Source organism: Anomaloglossus baeobatrachus, chromosome 3 (assembly GCF_048569485.1).
Source record: "Anomaloglossus baeobatrachus isolate aAnoBae1 chromosome 3, aAnoBae1.hap1, whole genome shotgun sequence".
In the NCBI taxonomy this organism is placed as follows: domain Eukaryota; kingdom Metazoa; phylum Chordata; class Amphibia; order Anura; family Aromobatidae; genus Anomaloglossus; species Anomaloglossus baeobatrachus.
Genome location: NC_134355.1, coordinates 152,445,164 through 152,463,901, shown reverse-complemented (window position 1 = coordinate 152,463,901; position 18,738 = coordinate 152,445,164). Strand labels below are relative to the sequence as shown.

Here is an 18,738-nt window from a genome sequence, read left to right as displayed (position 1 = left end):
CCCCCGCTCGCTCTCTTTTCCTCGCTCTCTCCTGGCATGGTCAGTACAGAAATCTCTCCATCGTGGAGGGGTGAGAGGGAGTAATAAACATGGAGTCCCTACTGTGTCTGTGTATTTATTTCTAATAAAGTATTTTTCTCTGTGTGATGTCTTTTTTTTTTTTTTTTTTTTTTAAACCCTTTGTTGGAGATTCTTAATGCCCAGGTTAAACTTGGCCTGACATTAAGAATCTCGGGCTTTATACCAGCTGGTAAAACATAGCTGGTATTAACCCCTTATTACCCAGCGTGCCACCTGCCACCAGGGCCACTGGAAGAGTTGGATACAGCGCCTGAAGATGGCGCTTCTATGAAAGCGCCATTTTCTGGGGCAGCTGTGGACTGCAATTCGCAGTGGGGGGCCCAGAAAGTTTGGGCACCCTGCACTGTGGATTCCAATCCCCAGCTGCCTAGTTGTACCTGGCTGGACTCAAAAATTTGGTGAAGCCCACATCATTTTTTTTTTTTTTAATTATTTCATGAAATTCCTGAAAAAAAAGGGCTTCTCTATATTTTTGGTTTCCAGCCGGGTACAACTAGGCAGCTGGGGGTTGGGGGCAGCCCGTAGCTGCCTGCTGTACCTGGCTAGCATACAAAAATATGGCGAAGAACACGTCATTTTCTTAAAAACGTTTTCAGGGAAAAACCTTTATAAAAAAAAAAAAAATGCTTCCCTGCATTTCTATTGCCAGTGAAAGTAACACCAAGCAGCGGGGGCTAGCAGCCAGTAGCTGCTTTGGTTACCCTTAGCAATAGAAAATGCAGCGGGAGCCCACAAACAATGTGATTTTTTTTGTTTTTTTATTTTTAATGATTTTTTTTTTAAAAAAATCGGCATGGGCTTCACCCATCGAGCACCAGAGCATTTTACTGCTCAATTCATCCCAAGTAACCAGATGACTCCAGTGTCGGCCGATTACTTGTTCTGTGTCCCCCTGCATCCATCGCAGCGTGTACGGGCTGTGAGGTCAGCGGAGTGGAGACAGTGACATGCTCTGCTCTGACACATAGTGTGCTGCATGTCACTATCTTTCTCCACTCTGGCACTTGTTGTGCAGGTGACCGGATGCTACATGTCACTAACTGTCTCCACTATGGGACTTGTTGTGCAGGTGAGAGTGTATACAGTTGGTACTATGCAGCAGAAATCACAGAGTTGGGCAGTTAGTGACATGTATCATCCGGTCACCTGCACAACAAGTCCCAGAGTGGAGACAGTGACATGCTCTGCTCTGACACATAGTGTGCTGCATGTCACTATCTTTCACCACTCTGGGACTTGTTGTGCAGGTGACCGGATGATACATGTCACTAACTGCCCCACTCTGAGACTTGTTCAGGTGAGAGTGTATACAGTTGGAACAATGCAGCAGAAGTCACAGAGTGGAGCAAGTTAGTGACATGTATCATCCGGTCACCTGCACAACAAGTCCCAGAGTGGATACAGTGACATGCAGCACACTGTGTCAGAGCAGAGCATGTCACCAACTTGCTCTGCTCTGTCACCTGCGGTGCTGCATGTCACGTTTTTGCCGCGATTTGGTGCCTTTTTTTGCTGCGTTTTTGCTCACTGCGTTTTTAATCAGTGCACAATGCCATTAAAGATTGTTGATGAAAAAAATAAAAAAGGTCTGATGTCATTTCCTTATTCAAAATGTTCATTGTATGCAGGAGAGCAGACAGCATCTGCAGAACTACAAGGCTCAGCATCCTCCATTCACTAGTGTATGCAGGAGAGCAGACAGCAGCTGCAGAACTACAAGGCTCAGCATCCTCCATCCAGGGACTGTATGCAGTTTTTTACCCAAAAAGAAAAAAAAAATGACATGGGCTTCGCCATATTTTTGTATGCTAGCTGGGTACAGCAGGCAGGTACGGGCTGCCCCCAACCCCCAGCTGCCTATTTGTACCCGGCTGGGAACCAATAATATAGAGAAGCCCTTTTTTTTTAATTATTTCATGAATTTCATGAAATAATTTTAAAAAAAAATGACGTAAGCTTCGCCTAATTTTAGTGTCCAGCCGGGTACAACTAGGCAGCTGCGGATTGGAATCCACAGTGAAGGGTGCCCAAGCTTTCTGGGCACCCCCACTGCGAATTGCAGTCCGCAGCCACCCCGGAAAATGGCGCTTTCATAGAAGCGCCATCTTCTGGCGCTGTATCCAACTCTTCCAGCTGCCCTGATTCCGGGTGGATAGCTGGGTAATAATGGAGTTAGGGCTAGCTGTATATTATCAGCTAGCCCTAAGCCCGAAATTCATGGTGTCACGCCAATATTAGACATGGCCACCATGAATTTCTAGTAATGATAAAAAAAAAAACCACAACACACAGAAAAATATTTTTATTAGAAATAAAACACAACACAATTAGTGACTCCATCTTTATTGAAATAAAGAACCCCCCCTTCGCAGTAATCCTGGGTTAGGGTCCCGCGCCGTCCAATCAGGATCCAATATCATCTGATCGGTTTGCTGGAAGGCAAAGCGATCAGATGATGTGTCAGGTTAAACTACGTGAATCACATCATACATCAGCTGATTGTATAAAAGCCGATTATACAATCAGCTGAAGCATCAGTGCAAAAAAAAAAAAAAAAAATAAATAAATACTCACGTCTGTGCTGATTACCGGTAGCTCCTGCAGCGGAGTCTGATCCTGGCCCATCACTGCAGGAGCGGCCGGTAATCAGCTGATGAAGTCTCCTGACGGCAGGATCAGCTGATAGCCGGCCGGGCACGAAAAAGCCGGCGACACCACCAGAATCGATCAGCTGATGCGTCAGGTGACTGCATCAGGTGATCCACCGCCAGGTCCTGCAAGCTTCGTGTGTGCCCCGGGGAGACTGCACACAGCCAGAGCGGCGGTACCGAGACAGGGGCTGGAAGCAGGCATGGCACCGGGACCCTGCAGACAGGTGAGTATGACATACACACACACATACACACTCACACACACACACTGTATATACACACACACACTGTATATACGCGCACACACACTTTCTTCCCCTGGCTGTGTAGAGCTGCTGCTGTCTCTGTGTGATTGATCTCGGTGCATCCACTGGGAAGAGGCAGGGAGGAGGGTTTGGGTGGGAGCAGAGTGGGTGTATTAGACACAATGGGTGTGTTAGATAAGCTAGACACCGCCCTAGAGCCACAAAGAATTCTGGGACTTGTAGGAACTGAACACAGGAAGTCAGAGGAGAGATTAACCCCATCAGAGCTGGAGCCAGCAATGAACGTGTGCTGCTAGTGCACAATAAAAGGTAATTTTGCTGAAAAAACATAATAAATGTGTTGAGGGGCACATATTAGCAAGATTTATCAGAAAAAAAAAAAATCAGTTTTGGTAACTGGACAACTTCTTTAAATGTTAAATCCCACCAAGGACCACATCTGCAAGGGCTTTGTATGTTCTCCCTGTGTTTGCCTGGTTTTCCACTGGGTCCTCCCACACTCCAAAGACATACTGATAGGGGACAGTGTTGAAGTATGCTAACCGCTGCAGAATGTTGGCTGTATATGTGTATATATATATATATATATATATATATATATATATATATATATATATATATATGTATATATATATATATATATATATATATGTGTGTGTATATGTGTGTATATATATATATATATTATATAAAAATTTTTACAGTGCTGGCCAAAAGTATTGGCACCCCTGCAATTCTGTCAGATAATACTTAGTTTCTTCCTGAAAATGATTGCAATCACAAATTCTTTGGTATTATTATCTTCATTTAATTTGTCTTCAATGAAAAGAAAAAAAAATTGTCATAAAGCCAAATTGGATGTAATTCCACACTAATCATAAAAAGGGGTGGACAAAAGTATTGTCACTGTTTAAAAATCATGTGATGCTTCTCTCGAACTTGTGTAATTAACAGCCCCTGTAACTTACCTGTGGCACCTAACAGGTGTTGGCAATAACTAAATCATACTTGCAGCCAGTTGACATGTATTAAAGTTGACTCAACCTCTGTCCTGTGTCCTTGTGTGTACCACATTGAGCATGGAGAAAAGAAAGAAGACCAAAGAACTGTCTGAGGACTTGAGAATCCAAATTGTGAGGAAGCATGAGCAATCTCAAGGCTACAAGTCCATCTCCAAAGACCTGAAAGTTCCTGTGTCTGTGCGCAGTGTCATCAAGACGTTTAAAGCCCATGGCACTGTGGCTAACCTCCCTAGATGTGGAAGGAAAAGAAAAATTGACGAGAGATTTTAACGCAAGATTGTGCGGATGGTGGATAAAGAACCTCGACTAACATCCAAACAAGTTCAAGCTGCCCTGCAGTCCGAGGGTACAACAGTGTCAACCCGTACTATCCGTTGGCGTCTGAATGAAAAGGGTGTCTGTATGGTAGAATACCCAGGAAGACCCCACTTCTTACCCCGAGACATAAAAATGCCAGGCTGGAGTTTGCCAAAGCTTACCTGAGAAAGCCTAAAACGTTTTGGAAGAATGTTCTCTGGTCAGATGAGACAAAAGTAGAGCTTTTTTGGGAAAAGCCATCAACATAGAGTTTACAGGGAAATAAAAGAGGCATTCAAAGAAAAGAACACTGTCCCTACAGTCAAACATGGCGGAGGTTCCCTGATGTTTTGGGGTTGCTTTGCTGCCTTGGCACTGGACTGCTTGACCGTGTGCATGGCATTATGAAGTCTGAAGACCACCAACAAATTTTGCAGCATAATGTAGGGCCCAGTGTGAAAAAGCTGGGTCTTCCTCAGAGGTCATGGGTCTTCCAGCAGGACAATGACCCAAAACACACTTCAAAAAGCACTGGAAAATTGTTTGATAGAAAGCACTGGAGACTACTAAAGTGGCCAGCAATGAGTCCAGACCTGAATCCCATAGAACACCTGGGGAGAGATCTCAAAATGGCAGTTTGGAGAAGGCACCCTTTAAATCTCAGGGACCTGGAGCAGTTTGCCAAAGAAGAATGTTCTAAAATTTCAGCAGAGCATTGTAAGAAACTCATTGATGGTCACCGGAAGTGGTTGTTCGCAGTTATTTTGGCTAAAGGTTGTGCAACCAAGTATTAGGCTAAGGGTGCCAATACTTTTGTCTGTCCCATTTTTGGAGTTTTGTGTGAAATGAACAATGATTTGATTTTTGTTTCATTTTCTTTTGTGTTTTTTCATTGCAAGCAAAATAAATGAAGATAATAATACCAAAGCATTTGCGATTGCAATCATTTTCAAGAAGAAACTGAGTATTTTCTGACAGAATTGCAGGGGTGCCAATACTTTTGGCCAGCACCGATAATTATTATATATATATATATATATATATAGATAGATAGATAGATAGATAGCAATATTTAAGTAGCATGTATTTGTGAAATGTAGAGGAAATGATATATTGCTTTCTTAATATTTCAAATATAAATCTGAAAATTGTGCCATGCATTTCTATTCATCCCCCTGGAGTCTGAGCCTAAAAACATTTATAGGGAGGGAAAAAACTGAGGAACGTCAGAGAATTGTAATTACAGTGCTGGAGCAGTTTTTCTGACAAGGTTTCTCTGAAATGTGCTAGTCAAAAAAGTTGTAAATGTCCTCCTTTTAAAGGGGTTGTCCACTTCTAAGAGAACCCCTTCTCGGTGGCTCAGTGGTTAGCATTGCAGTCTTGCAGCGCTCGGGTCCTGGGTTCGAATCCCACCAAGGACAACATCTGCAAGGAGTTTGTATGTTCTCCCCATGTTTGCGTGGGTTTCCTCCGGGTACTCCGGTTTCCTCCCACACTCCAAAGACATACAGATAGGGAATTTAGATTGTGAGCCCCAACGGGGACAGTGTTCCTGATGTATGTAAAGCGCTGCGGAATATGTTAGCGCTATATAAAAAAATAAAGATAAAAAATAAAGATTCTGATTCCACATTTCCCAGTGGTAAAATAATAAAGCCTTTACTCACCTCTCGTACCGGCGTCCTTCCAGTGATGCCGCGGTTCACATTCCCTGGCTCAAATGACAATACGTGACACATCCAATCAACGCCAGCTTCTGTCTCCCAACCTTCGTACCAAATGAGCACTCAACAGGAAGGTAACCGAGCCGCAGCTCTCACAGACAGAAGCTGGCGCTGATTGGACTCAGGCCCCGTGTGACGTCACAACATGAAATGAACTGTGGCACTGCTGGTTCAGCGTCTATATGGGAGGCGAGTATAGGCTATATTATTTTACCTGGCCTAACCAAGAAATCAGTAGGGGTTGTGCTCATAGAGGAAAACCCCTTTTATGATGTGATCATATGTAATCTTTTGTCTTTGACGCTGTCATTTGATTTTTCATCCAAATGTTTTGTCTACTTCAGTTGTGGACACAAATGATCGATTTCTACGAAGAATCACTGTTGGAGAAGCAAGCACTGAAAAGGGATGTTCCCGCCAGGTAATATTTGCGGTCCCAAGTGTTTTTCTGAATGAGTTGTGAATGCCATTTTTGTGGATACATTTCTGTGGTGCTAGTACATTTAATTTTAGCTGTCTATTTGTGTGTGGTTTCTGTTCTTTTCTACGCATGACCTCAAGAATGATGTGTAAAGATTACAGTATAATTAGGGCAGCAGCTAAAACCAGAACCTACTTATAACTTGAAAGGATATAAAATGTGGTAACATTTTAACTGGAATATGCTGGGTTTAGATTCTTCAATACTCATGGGGGGTAATTAAACCTTTACTTTTAATCCTGCAGTATTTACTTTGCCCACTTATTTCGTATTATTAAAGATTATCTGAAAAACGTCTATAAGCATATGGCGCAACCTGCAAAACATGAACTGGCTGGCTACTGGTAATGACCCAAAGACGTCTTACACTTTAGGTTGGGAACCCAAATAGGGGTAGAAACTAATCTATCAGTGTGTTTTGAGTGAGCGAGAAAACCCACTTAAATATAAGGAGAGCATATAAACTCCAAGCTTATGTTGTTCTTAGTAGGATTCGCCTGTCCTTACCAGGCAATAGTGCTGAGCCACCAATATGCCATTGTGTGCCGTCCTGAAGTTAAATCCGGTTTCAGAATACCTGTGTCTCTAGGTGTACTTTGTTGTTTAAGCCTTGTCTGGTAACCATGAAAAAAAACCACTAGTTGTACCAATTTTCATGGGGGTCAAATTGACCCCATGGTACCAGAGAAGGGTTAAAAAGGCAAACAGATTGTCCCAGTGATCAGTAAGTTATCCCCCATCCTACAAATAATGGCAAACTTATGCATAGATACAGTGCCTTTGCGAATGTATTTGGCCCCTTTGAATTTTTCAACCTTTTCCCACATTTCAGGCTTCAAACATAAAGATAAAAAATTTAAATTTTATGGTGAAGAATCAACAACAAGTGGGACACAATTGTGAAGGTGAACAAAATGTATTGCTTATGTTAAACTTTTATAAAAAATAATAAACTGAAAAGTGGGTGTGCAATATTATTGTCCCTTTTAAGATAATACTTTGTAGCACTACCTTTTGCTGCGATTACAGCTGCAAGTCGCTTGGGGTATGTGTCTATCAGTTTGGCACATCGAGAGACTGAAATTCTTGCCCATTCTTCCTTCGGAAACAGCTCGAGCTCAGTGAGGTTGGATGGAGAGCGTTTGTGAACAGCAGTTTTCAGGTCTTTCCACAGATTCTTGATTAGATTTAAGTCTGGACCTTGACTTGGCCATTCTAACACATGGATATGTTTATTTGTGAACCATTCCATTGTAGATTTTGCTTTAGCTTTGGGATCATTGTCTTGTTAAAAGACAAATTTCCGTCCCAGTCTCAGGTCTTTTGCAGATTCCAGGTTTTCTTCAAGAATGGTCCTGTATTTGGCTCCATCCATCTTCTCATCAATTTTAACCATCTTCCCTGTCCCTGCTGAAGAAAAGCAGGCCTAAACCATGATCCTGCCACCACCATGTTTGACAGTGGGGATGGTCTGTTCATGGTGATGAGCTGTGTTGCTTTTACGCAAATATATTGTTTGGTATTGTGCCCAAAAAGTTCGGTTTTAGTTTCATCTGACAGAGCACCTTCTTCCACATGTTTGGTGTGTCTCCCAGGGGGCTTGTGGCAAACTTTAAACAACACTTTTTATGGATATCTTTGAGAAATGGCTTTCTCCTTGTCACTCTTCCATAAAGGCCAGATTTGTGCAGTGTACGACTGATTGTTCTATGGACAGACTCTCCCACCTCAGTTGTAAATCTCTGCAGTTCATCCAGAGTGATCATGGGCCTCTTGGCTGCATCTCTGATAAGTCTTCTCCTTGTTTGAGATGAAAGTTTGGATGGACGGCCGGGTCTTGGCAGATTTGCAGTGGTATGATACTCTTTCTATTTCAAAATGATTGCTTGCACAGTGCTCCTTGGAATCTTTAAGGTTGTGGAAATCTTTTTGTAACCAAATTCGGCTTTAAACATCTCCACAACAGTATCACAGACCTGCCTGTTGTGTTCCTTGGTCTTCATGGAGCTCTCTGTGCTTTAAACAGAACACTGAGACTTTAACATCAGGTGCATTTATACGGAGACTTGATTATACACAGGTGGCTTATATTTATCATCATCAGTCATATAGGACAACATTGGATCATTCAGAGATAACTTCTGGAGTGAGTTTGCTGCACTGAAAGGAGTGTCTTTTTCATAGTTCAGACATCGTGAAGATGAGTTCGTTCCTTACTTTGCCCAGGAAGATAAGATGGAGAATGCTTCAAATACTTGGTCACCAAGTTTCCAGGCCTCTCGGAGGCAAAATTGAAGGAAGGTGTGTTCGTCGGACCAGACATTAGAAGGCTTATAGCTGATCAAGAGTTTATCAATACCATGACGCATCCTCAAAAAGAAGGGTGGATTGCATTTAAAGAGGTCGTTGAGAAATGTTTAGGCAATAACAAAGACCCTGACTACAAACAAATCGTCGGACGAATGCTGAAAGCATTTCAAGCTTTAGGTTGCCTGATGAGTTTGAAAGTGCATTTCCTCCATTCCCACCTTGACAACTTTGGAAATTTGGGAGCTGTGAGTAAAAAGCAAGGTGAACGATTCCACCAGGACATTAAAGAGATGGAAAGAAGATACCAGGGAAGACTCTTCAGAGAGACATTACAGATATTACTCACAAGCGTAAATGTACCAAGAGAAGCCTCACAGGGAAGATGAATCGATTTTAGTGTGTGTTAGTGAGATCATTGCAGTTAAAAAAATGATTTTCATGAAACATTTGTAATAAAAAATTAATTTTGAGTATTTTCATTTATTTTGAGGTATTGTTTTATTTAACACAGTTCCTTAAATTGTCAGAAAACGTGATGTCCTATGACAAAACGGAGGTCATTTTCGGATTCAGCACAAAAACATAAAGATTACGTGGAATAACCAAAACAGCTCTCGAAATTTTTTTTTTTTTTTTTTTGAAGACCTGTGTTATTTGAGTTATTCCAAACGGCTATGAAGTATTGCCGACTGTAAAGCCAAAGTAGTGGTGGTTAACCCTTTCTCTGCAAAACTTTGCGTAGTGGTGGTTATTGTGGGAATGTTGCAAATTCTAATTCTTTGTCATATTACAATTTTTGGAAATGGTACGTGATCATGATTTAAAGGTAAATTAGTATTATAGAAAGAATTCTTTTTGTATAAACATGCATAACAATGATGGCACGTTGAGATGGAGCGATTTCTCATAGCTTTTTATGGAAGATGTTACGAGTGGCATGCGTTATCTCATACTTCTTAAAATATTTGTTTCCAGACCCAGTTTGACATTGCAGTGGCAAGTGAAATCATGGCTATCCTTGCCTTAACCAATGACCTACATGATATGAAAGAAAGATTTGGAAGGATGGTGGTGGCCAGTGACAAAAAGGGGCAGCCAGTGACCGCTGAAGACCTGGTAAGGGATATTCACTGCTAAATGCTTGACATTTCATCATGGTTCGGTTATTCGGCATAATAATTGCATTTTATATTGCTAATTTGTTGTGATATATAGAGGACAATTTGGGGACTAGAAAGGGAGGCAAGATGGTGTAAGATTTGCTGCCATTAACTGTTAATCTAGAAAAGTAAATTACCATATTCACTTTTTCGTGTTCTTTTAAACATGGGTGATAGCTGCTACTAAGAAATGTATGGAGTTTAGGAATATTTGTGTCCCATGCTGTAATACTCTGTAGTTTTGTAAAAAAATAAACATTGCATAGCAAATTACGCTTGAAGATGGCAGGGTGGCTGCATGCACAAGACAATAAATCCTAATGCTAGCTCTGTAAAATGTAATGTAATTCTACAACACCAGCTCCTGGTGAGTTATTAGATATTGGATGCGCCAAATCTGGCTCTGTGCTCAGCTCTTCCCTTTGCCCTGATGCGGTGACAAATGGGGTAATATATGGGGTTAATGTCAGCTGTGAATTGATAGCTGGCATCAAGCCCTCGTATTAGTAATGGGTGAGCTTCGGAAAGAGCAGAGTAGAGCACCAAAATTGGCGTATCTCATGGATGCACCACTTCTGGGGCGGCTGCAGACTGCTATTTTAAGGCTCGGAAGGGCCAAATGACCATGGCTCTTCCCACCCTAATATCAGCCCCCAGTTGTCTGCTGTCCCTTGGCTAGTTTTGAAAAAAATGGGGTGGACCTTGGTTTTTTTTTTTTTTTAAATCAAATAATTATAAAAAACATTGGACAGCAGACATCTAAGGGTTGCAGCTCTTGCAGCTGCTGCTCTACCTGTGCTGGTTATGAAAATGAAGGGGACCCCACGACATTGTTTTCCTGTAAATTATTTATTGATCCTGCTAAATAGCTGTACAAGCTATCTATTATCTATTTATCATCTGGTATATCTATATATTCTCTATCTCTCTATCTGACCTGTGCTGTTGGGAAAAAAACGGACTTGTCTCCATCAGAATCACTTAGGCACGCAGTTGTTTCACATGGGCCATTGGTCCGTGTGAAAACACGGAGGTGTGATGGCCTCTATTGACTTTAACTAGAATGCATGTGAATGTGTCTCCGGTACATGTGAAACGGATCAATTTCATCTTTATCTGGTGGTTGGCTAATGCCATACTCCATTAGGAGTGAGGAGAAATAGTGGTCCCACTGCTTATAGAGGACAGTAGGGGAGTCTTCTGCTGCATCAAGTTGTCTTACAGCCACACACAAGTCAAATAGGAGGAGGGGGCCAGAGCTGATACAGAAGATTTGTTAATATTTCTTAGTTTTAATTGTAATATTGGACAAAATTGGATAATTGAAAAGGAGCAGATTAATCCCTTAATTCCCAGGTCTAGAGTTGATCGAATCCGCCTAAATCCAGGACCGGCGGATCACTGCCGGATTGAAAAAAAAAATTCGAATCCGCTCTGGATTCCGGTGCCCATATAAGTCTATGGGGACCAGAATCCGGAGATTAAAAACATTAATGGAAAGGATAGGGGGGTAGAAGCGTGTTGTACTCACTCGAGGCTGTGTCATGGCAGCAAACTCCTTCCGGGTCATGTTTTTCTCTTCCGGAGCCGACAATTCAATATTCATTGTTTTGCCCGACCACTGGCGCGTGTAATTTGATTGCAGTTAGACGCGCCCCCACCCTGAGTTGTAGCGTGTCAGCTGACTGCAACCAATCACAGGTGACAGGAAGGCTGGTGGGCTGGGAAAGCAGTGCAAGTGTCTGCGGGTCAGTATTGTTTCAGAAACACATGCACGTTCCTGTCAGAAGTGTGCAGCTGTGCCGGTGATGCGCTGTCAGACTCGTACAAGTGTGACATGACATCAGCAGGCATAGCCTGCGCTCTCTGAGCATAAGTGTGCATATTCCAGCCTGCAGCCACCCGGTATTGCCGCATCTATTAGATGTGACAATCCCGGTGCAATACCGGCTCTTCTCGATTGCCACCGCTCCAGTGCAATCAAGGTAATAAGGGGTTAATAGCAGCACACAGCTGCTACTAAGCCCTATGTTAGTGATGGCACAGGCGTTTGAGATGCCTGCATCACACTAACCTGTAAGTGAATGTAAATAGACACAGAGAAAAATCCTTTATTTTGAGTAAAGTACAAAACACACCCTCCTTCACCTCTTTATTAGGCCCCAACACCCTGCAGATCCGTCGTAATCCACATGAAGTCCCACGCCGCTTCAGCTCTGCTACATACAGCCAGCGGCCACGACCGCTGGCTGTATGTATGTAGGACTACTTTCACCATCCTATTACCTGTATGCCCATAGTAATAGCTTAAAACGGTCAAAGGGGGTGACAGATTCCCTTTAAAGCTCAGCAGAAAACCATTTTTCTAAAACTTCTGTCCTCATTGTTTAGGCTTGTTTTCTTTCCATTTATTTGTATTTATGATCGACAGTCGTGTGTTGGGTTGTTACTTTTTTGGGAAAATAGAAAGATTATGGGATATATAAGTGTAATGAACTCTCGTTATCTGAAAAGCATGGAATACACGGCAGGAAATATCTGGTTCTAGCAGACTTTTTATTTCTTATCCCTTTGCCAAATTCTTTTCCTCCTAATAAACAGTGAATGTACAGATCTGCTGGGAGTTCTGTTTGTTAACCCTGAATGTGATTGACGGCTGCCCCCTTGTTGTATCAATTACACTAAGTGGATCTGACATAGATTAGTCGTTGAGCGGACATTTGATATATTAACTAAATATGACCAAGTTTGTTTAATAAAGTGCGCGCTATGGTTGCATGCAGAGGATTTCCTCTCGGTTTAATAGTGGCTCTGCCATATGCAACTCATAACACTTCAGTATATTTTAATACAGTCTTAATTCTTGCTTTATGTGGTCTTTTTTATTGGCAGAATGGGAGAAGTAGATTAGCTAACCACGGTGAATGATTGGCGCAATAAAACCACACGGCACTTGTTAGAATTCCTTAGCTGTGTGGACTGTATTGCCGTGTTATATTTATTTTGAATCCCTCTAATTTACTAGGACATTTTTCCAGTAGGACAATAAAGTTTTTTGTGGCTTTTGTTGCTCAATACAAATGGTTTGCTACTAACTGGAGGGGGTCCGATCTGTTTTGCAAATGTTCTACTAGCTGAAGGAAGAATTTGTACATAATACATAGAATGAAGCAATTAAAGGGAACCAACCAGCAGGATTTTCATATGTAAAGTAAAGCCAGTGCTATACTGGTGCTATGATGAATGTAAGCATACCTTTTGTTATGAGGTTGGATGTTTTATTTCTGAAATATGTGCAACTACAGTTCCAGCAATGCACTGCTATTTGATTGACAGGTGCAACAGGAAGGGAATATGTGGGTCGGGGCTTGCATGTATTCTTTTCCTGTTGCACCTGTCAATCAAATAGCAGTACATTGCTGGAACTTTACTTGCACATATTTCTAAAATAAAATATCCAATGTTATGCTTACGTTCAGCATCCTAGCTCCAATAAAGGACTTGCTTTACTTTGTGTGATCTCTGTGTGCTATCGGTGATAATACAAAGAGATCAGGCACTTATACTCACCTGTCAACATTGCTGCTGTCCATGGTGCTGAAGTCTTCACGATGCTGTCCGGCTGCTGCGGTCTCCACTCTGCAGCTACTTCCAGGTTGGCGGTGCAGTGAATGTGCATGAGCATAATTAGCCGGCCTGGAAGCAGAGACCGCAGCGGCTGAAGACAGCATCGCTGGAGACGGGTGAGTTTAAAAAGCTTTTTATTTTCAATGTACATGATTTTTCTGGTACGTGTTTCACGGATTACACCATAGTGTTGTCCGTGGGACATCAGTGATGCCAGAAAAAACGGATTTGTCTCCATGTGGAGGACACGCGTGTGCGATACACGGAAACAAGTCAGTGAGACATCACTGATGTGTGTGCTGACCCATTGATTTGAATATCCGTGATTCTGGTGTGTATAAAAACGGCAACATACGTACCAGACTCACTGACGTGTGAAGGGGCCTCAGTCTTGTGTTTTTATGCAGTGATAGGCTATGTGCGCACTTTGCATACATTCACTGCAGAAATTTCTGCAGCGATCTGAAGAGCACACGTGCACTTTAAATCGCTGCAGAAATGTCCGTAGTGAAAAACAAAAAAGCCGATTCCATGCGCTCTGCCTGCAGCTCCTGCCATAGACAGAGCAGGAGCTGCCGGCAAAGCGCACGGAAGAAGTGACATGTCACTTCTTAGAACGCAGCGCTTCGGCAGTAGCCGAAGCGCTGCGCTCTAAAACGCCACGTGCGCACGGCCCCTGCACAATCTCCATAGACTGTGCAGGGGACGCAGGACGCATGCAGTTACGCTGCGCTACAAAGCGCAGCGTAACTGCATGTATTTACGCAACGTGCGCACATAGCCTTAGACTTGCTTGGGTAGCAGCATCGGTCATTCCTTCATAGCTGATTTTCCTCTGTAGCCCTAGTCATTGCAGAGGTTGGACTTGCTAAATTCTGTGTTTAGAAGCAACTGCAGTGTGCAGACTTTAGCCCTTATTCATGATTCAATGGTGATTTTCTCACTTGTCTTAATGAGGGGACATGGTCGAGTCAGAAGCTCCTTATTCTTGAAGTACGCGACTTATAATTAATCAGGAGCTTCTGATGAGTTTTGCTGCTCCAGAAATCTTACTCCAGTCAGAGACTGAAGTAAATTCTAACATACAGAATGCCATAAATCATCATATATTAGACGAGCTGTGCTGCCACGGTCCATCCATTTTGGCGGAGCTGGGAAAAACTGGTGTAAAAATGACAAGTCACAAAGTTTTGGCTCAGCTCCAAAAGTTTACATCTTTCCAAAGGTTTTACGCCTGATTTCTACTGTAATAGCTTTGAATCGGGCCCTTTATTTGGAGGAAAACTGGCTAAGTACTCGGGAGATTCAAGAGATTGTGACTGAGCACTGCTGGTTTTCAGTTTGCATTAGTGGCATGAGGTAACGGGTCTATTTTTTTCTTAGTTTTTTAAGTGGTTGGATGTTGGCCATCTGTACAGTTACGTTGTCTACTTAGTGCTTAGCTGAGAAGTTGTTTAATTTGTGTTTGGTGGTTGGATTTATACGGCTTTGGTCCCGATTCATCAAGACAATCGTTGTTCACGCCGGTGTATATAAGGGGTCGTGCTGGAGTCCATGGCGCCTGGTTCATTGAGACACACCCTTGTAGAATTTATTATTCCAAGAGATATTGATTAAAATGTTCTTTTTTTGTGGAAAACACCCTTTATAATCTATTTACCAGCCCTCCCCAGCCCTCTACCTTTGCTCCACCATTCCCTCTTCATTTACAGGCTAGCCAAAATTGTGTTCACTAATTGTAAGTCTTGACTAGGATTATATTTAGGTGAGTAATTTCACCAATAAAATTGAACTGACATGTATATTCTGACGGGTCCACAAGAGGATCAACCTTGTTATACCAATAGTTGGGGTCTATCAACTTCCCTCACATTGTGCTGAACCTACCTGTTAGTAATTTGTTTGTATTGTACACCATGATGTTATCCCTACAATTACAAGCCAATGTGCCCTTTTATCTATATATTTAGACATTTATCGATATGATTATATATCTACTTTTTTGTTCATTGATGATGATGAATAACCAGGTCACCCCATTATCAATCTATTCAGTTGTCACCACCTTGAAAATGAAAAGTTAGGATCCAGTTCTCTCATGATGTCAATATTTTTTTCCTACATTTTTAGGGCATTACTGGAGCTTTGGCTGTTCTGATGAAAGATGCCATAAAGCCAACGCTGATGCAGACATTGGAGGTAAGTGATCTCTTGCAAACAAGCAAGGTCTTTCTCTTTTCAGCATGTTAAAGGGAATCTGTCTCAAGCCTTTTCACATCAAATCTGAAAGCAGCATAATGGTAGGGGCAGAGATCCCGATTCCAGCGATGTGTCACTTACTGGGCTTTTTAGTGTAGTTTTCATAAACTCACTATTTAATCAGCAGTAGATTATCTTTAGAGTACTACTTGGTGTGCTACTAGATAGTCCAGCATATTCATGAGCTCTATATAACTGCTAGATCTGCAGCAGAGAAATCAAGTGAGGGCAAACAGCTCAGTAAGTGACACATCACTGGAGTTAGCGTCTCTGCCCCTATGTTATGCGGCTCTCAGATAGGAGAGCAAAACCCTGGTGACAAATTCCATTTAAGGCTAGTTTCACACTTGCGTTGGACGGGATCCGTAGCATTGCATTGTGTGACGCATGCAATGGATGCGTTGCATATAGTGGCACAACGGATGCTACGGATCGTACAAAATAACGCAATCCATTGTAGTTTTTTTTCCTTGACTTTACACATCTGAGCATGCGCAGTTGTGTAAAGACAGCTGCGTTAACGGAATCCGTCAAATGACGCATTCTAACGTAATCCGCCACCATAGGCGTCCATTATAAAAACGGACGCCTAACGGATTCCTGCAGGTTGCATTTTTTTGACACTCCGCCAAGCGCAGAAAAACGTTACATGCTGCGTTCCATCCACCCGACGCAGCGTCAAAATAACGACGCTGCGTCGTCCAGCGGATGCAACGCAGACACTTACGTTACAGTGCGTCGTCCATACAAGTCTATGGAGAATAGCTCAGTGCGTTAACGGACTGCGCTATTCTCCATAGTGACGGAATGCGCTGAACGCAAGTGTGAAACTAGCCTTACAGTTATGTTGGGAGTAATTGCAAATTTCTTATTTTCATTATAAAGACTTGTACAAAACGTTCACCCCTTCACTACCCTACAAATTTCCGTTTTTAATTTTTCCAAAAAGCCATATATTATTTTATTTTTTATTTTTATTGTCTACGTCATACGAGGGTTTGTTTTTTGCCAGACGAGTTGTACTTTTGAATGACATCAGTCGTTCTGCCCCATATTGTACTGGAAAATGGGATATAAATTCCAAATGCAGTGAAATAGCAAAAAAACTGCAATTCCAAAATTTATTTTTAGTTTTTTTTACTTTGTTCGGACTGACTGGGCAGTATGATTCCCCAGGTCAGTCCAAGTTCTTAATACCAAATGGGTATAGTTTTTTTTCGTTTGTTTAGGTGGCGAAAAAAAAATAATTTAGAAATTTGTCAAAAAAGAATTGCGTGTTTGTTGCCATTTTCCGAGACCCATAACATTCTCATTTTTCAGAAGAGGAAAAAACTGGAATAACAAAAGGCGCAGTAGGGTCTTATACTTCAACAAAACCGGGGTAGAAATAAGCTAAGCACACTCACCTGTTAAGGTTGTGAGAGAGTCACAACGCCCAACACAAACTCAATGAACCAGGCTGCAGCAGTCCTCTGAGATATCAAATGTAGAATGGAGGAGCAGATGGAGATATTACTGTGCTGCCTGTGACAGGAAAAATAAAAGGAATAATAAAAGGAGTGACTTTATTTCTATGCGTTTCAGGAGTCTGAGCCCCCTTTTTCAGGAAGGGAACCACTCTGATGCGTATCAAAAGTGTGTTTGGCACAGGTTTGCAGCAAAATTCGTTTCTAAATACTATATATACTTAAGTATAAGCTGAGTTTTTCAGCCCTTTTTTTTTTTATTTATGCTGAAAACGCCCCCCCCTCGATTTATGCTCGAGTGAGGGTCCCACAAAAAATATTCTCACCTGTCCTCCATTCCCGTGATGTCCTCTTACACGCTTCTTGCGGACCGCAGGCACATAGACCGCTCCGTGATCGCGGCTGGTGGAGGGACCGCCGTTATAGTCTGCGCTTTTCTTCAGTTGAATGCTTTGCGGTGCTGCAAATCATTCAAGTGAAGTAATGTACTGATGACAACAGTGGCTGCCCCTGCACCGGCCGCGATCACTGAGGGCTTTATAGGGTGCTTTACACGCTGCGACATCGCTAGCGATGTTGCGAGCAATAGCACCCGCCCCCGTCGTTCGTGCGACATTTGGTGATCGCTGCCATAGCGAACAATATCGCTACGGCAGCGTCACACGCACATATCTGTTCAGCGACGTCGCTGTGTCCGCCGAACAATCCCTCCTTCAAGGGGAAGGCGCGTTCGGTGTCACAGCAAATTCACAGCGACGTCACACGGCAGCCGTCCAATAGCAGAAGAGGGGCGGAGATGAGCAGCCGGAACATGCCGTTCACCTACTTCCTTGCTCATTGCCGGTGGACGCAGGTAAGGAGATGTTCGTCGTTCCTGCGGTGTCACACATAGCGATGTGTGATGCCGCAGGAACGACGAACAACCCGCGGCATGCACCACCAACGATATTATGAAAAGGAACGACGTGTCAACGATCAACGATTTTTGACGCTTTTGTGATCGTTGATCGTCGCTCCTTTTAGTCACACACACACAAGGATGTCGCTAACGGCGCCGGATGTGAGTCATGAACACCGTGACCCCGACGATATATCGTTAGCGATATTGTTGTGTGTAAAGTACCCTTTAGTGCCTGGGGTCTGCAAGAAGCTGGTAAGATGACACCGTGGGAACGGAGGACAGGTGAGAACAATTTTTTTTGTGTGTATATGAACAGCGGCATAATAGGGGACCAGTATGAGGACATTACTAAAGGAGAGGGCACATTACTACAGGAGATAATATGGGCACATTACTACAGGGGACAATATGGAAACATTACCACCAGTAGCTGCTGCATTTCCCACCCTGTGATTATACTCGAGGCAATAAGTCTTTTCAGCTTTTTGTGGTA

General features: G+C 42.6%; 1 protein-coding gene across 1 annotated transcript in view; it reads left to right on the top strand.

Annotated features, from left to right (window-relative positions):
* MTHFD1L (methylenetetrahydrofolate dehydrogenase (NADP+ dependent) 1 like) overlaps nt 1-18,738 on the top strand; it is a 311,373-nt gene that overhangs the window by 131,180 nt on the left and 161,455 nt on the right. Inside the window, exons 17-19 of the mRNA XM_075339530.1 lie at nt 6,386-6,462; nt 9,808-9,948; nt 15,750-15,818. Coding sequence (XP_075195645.1) covers nt 6,386-6,462; nt 9,808-9,948; nt 15,750-15,818 — 287 coding nt within the window. The remainder of the gene's footprint in view (nt 1-6,385; nt 6,463-9,807; nt 9,949-15,749; nt 15,819-18,738) is intronic.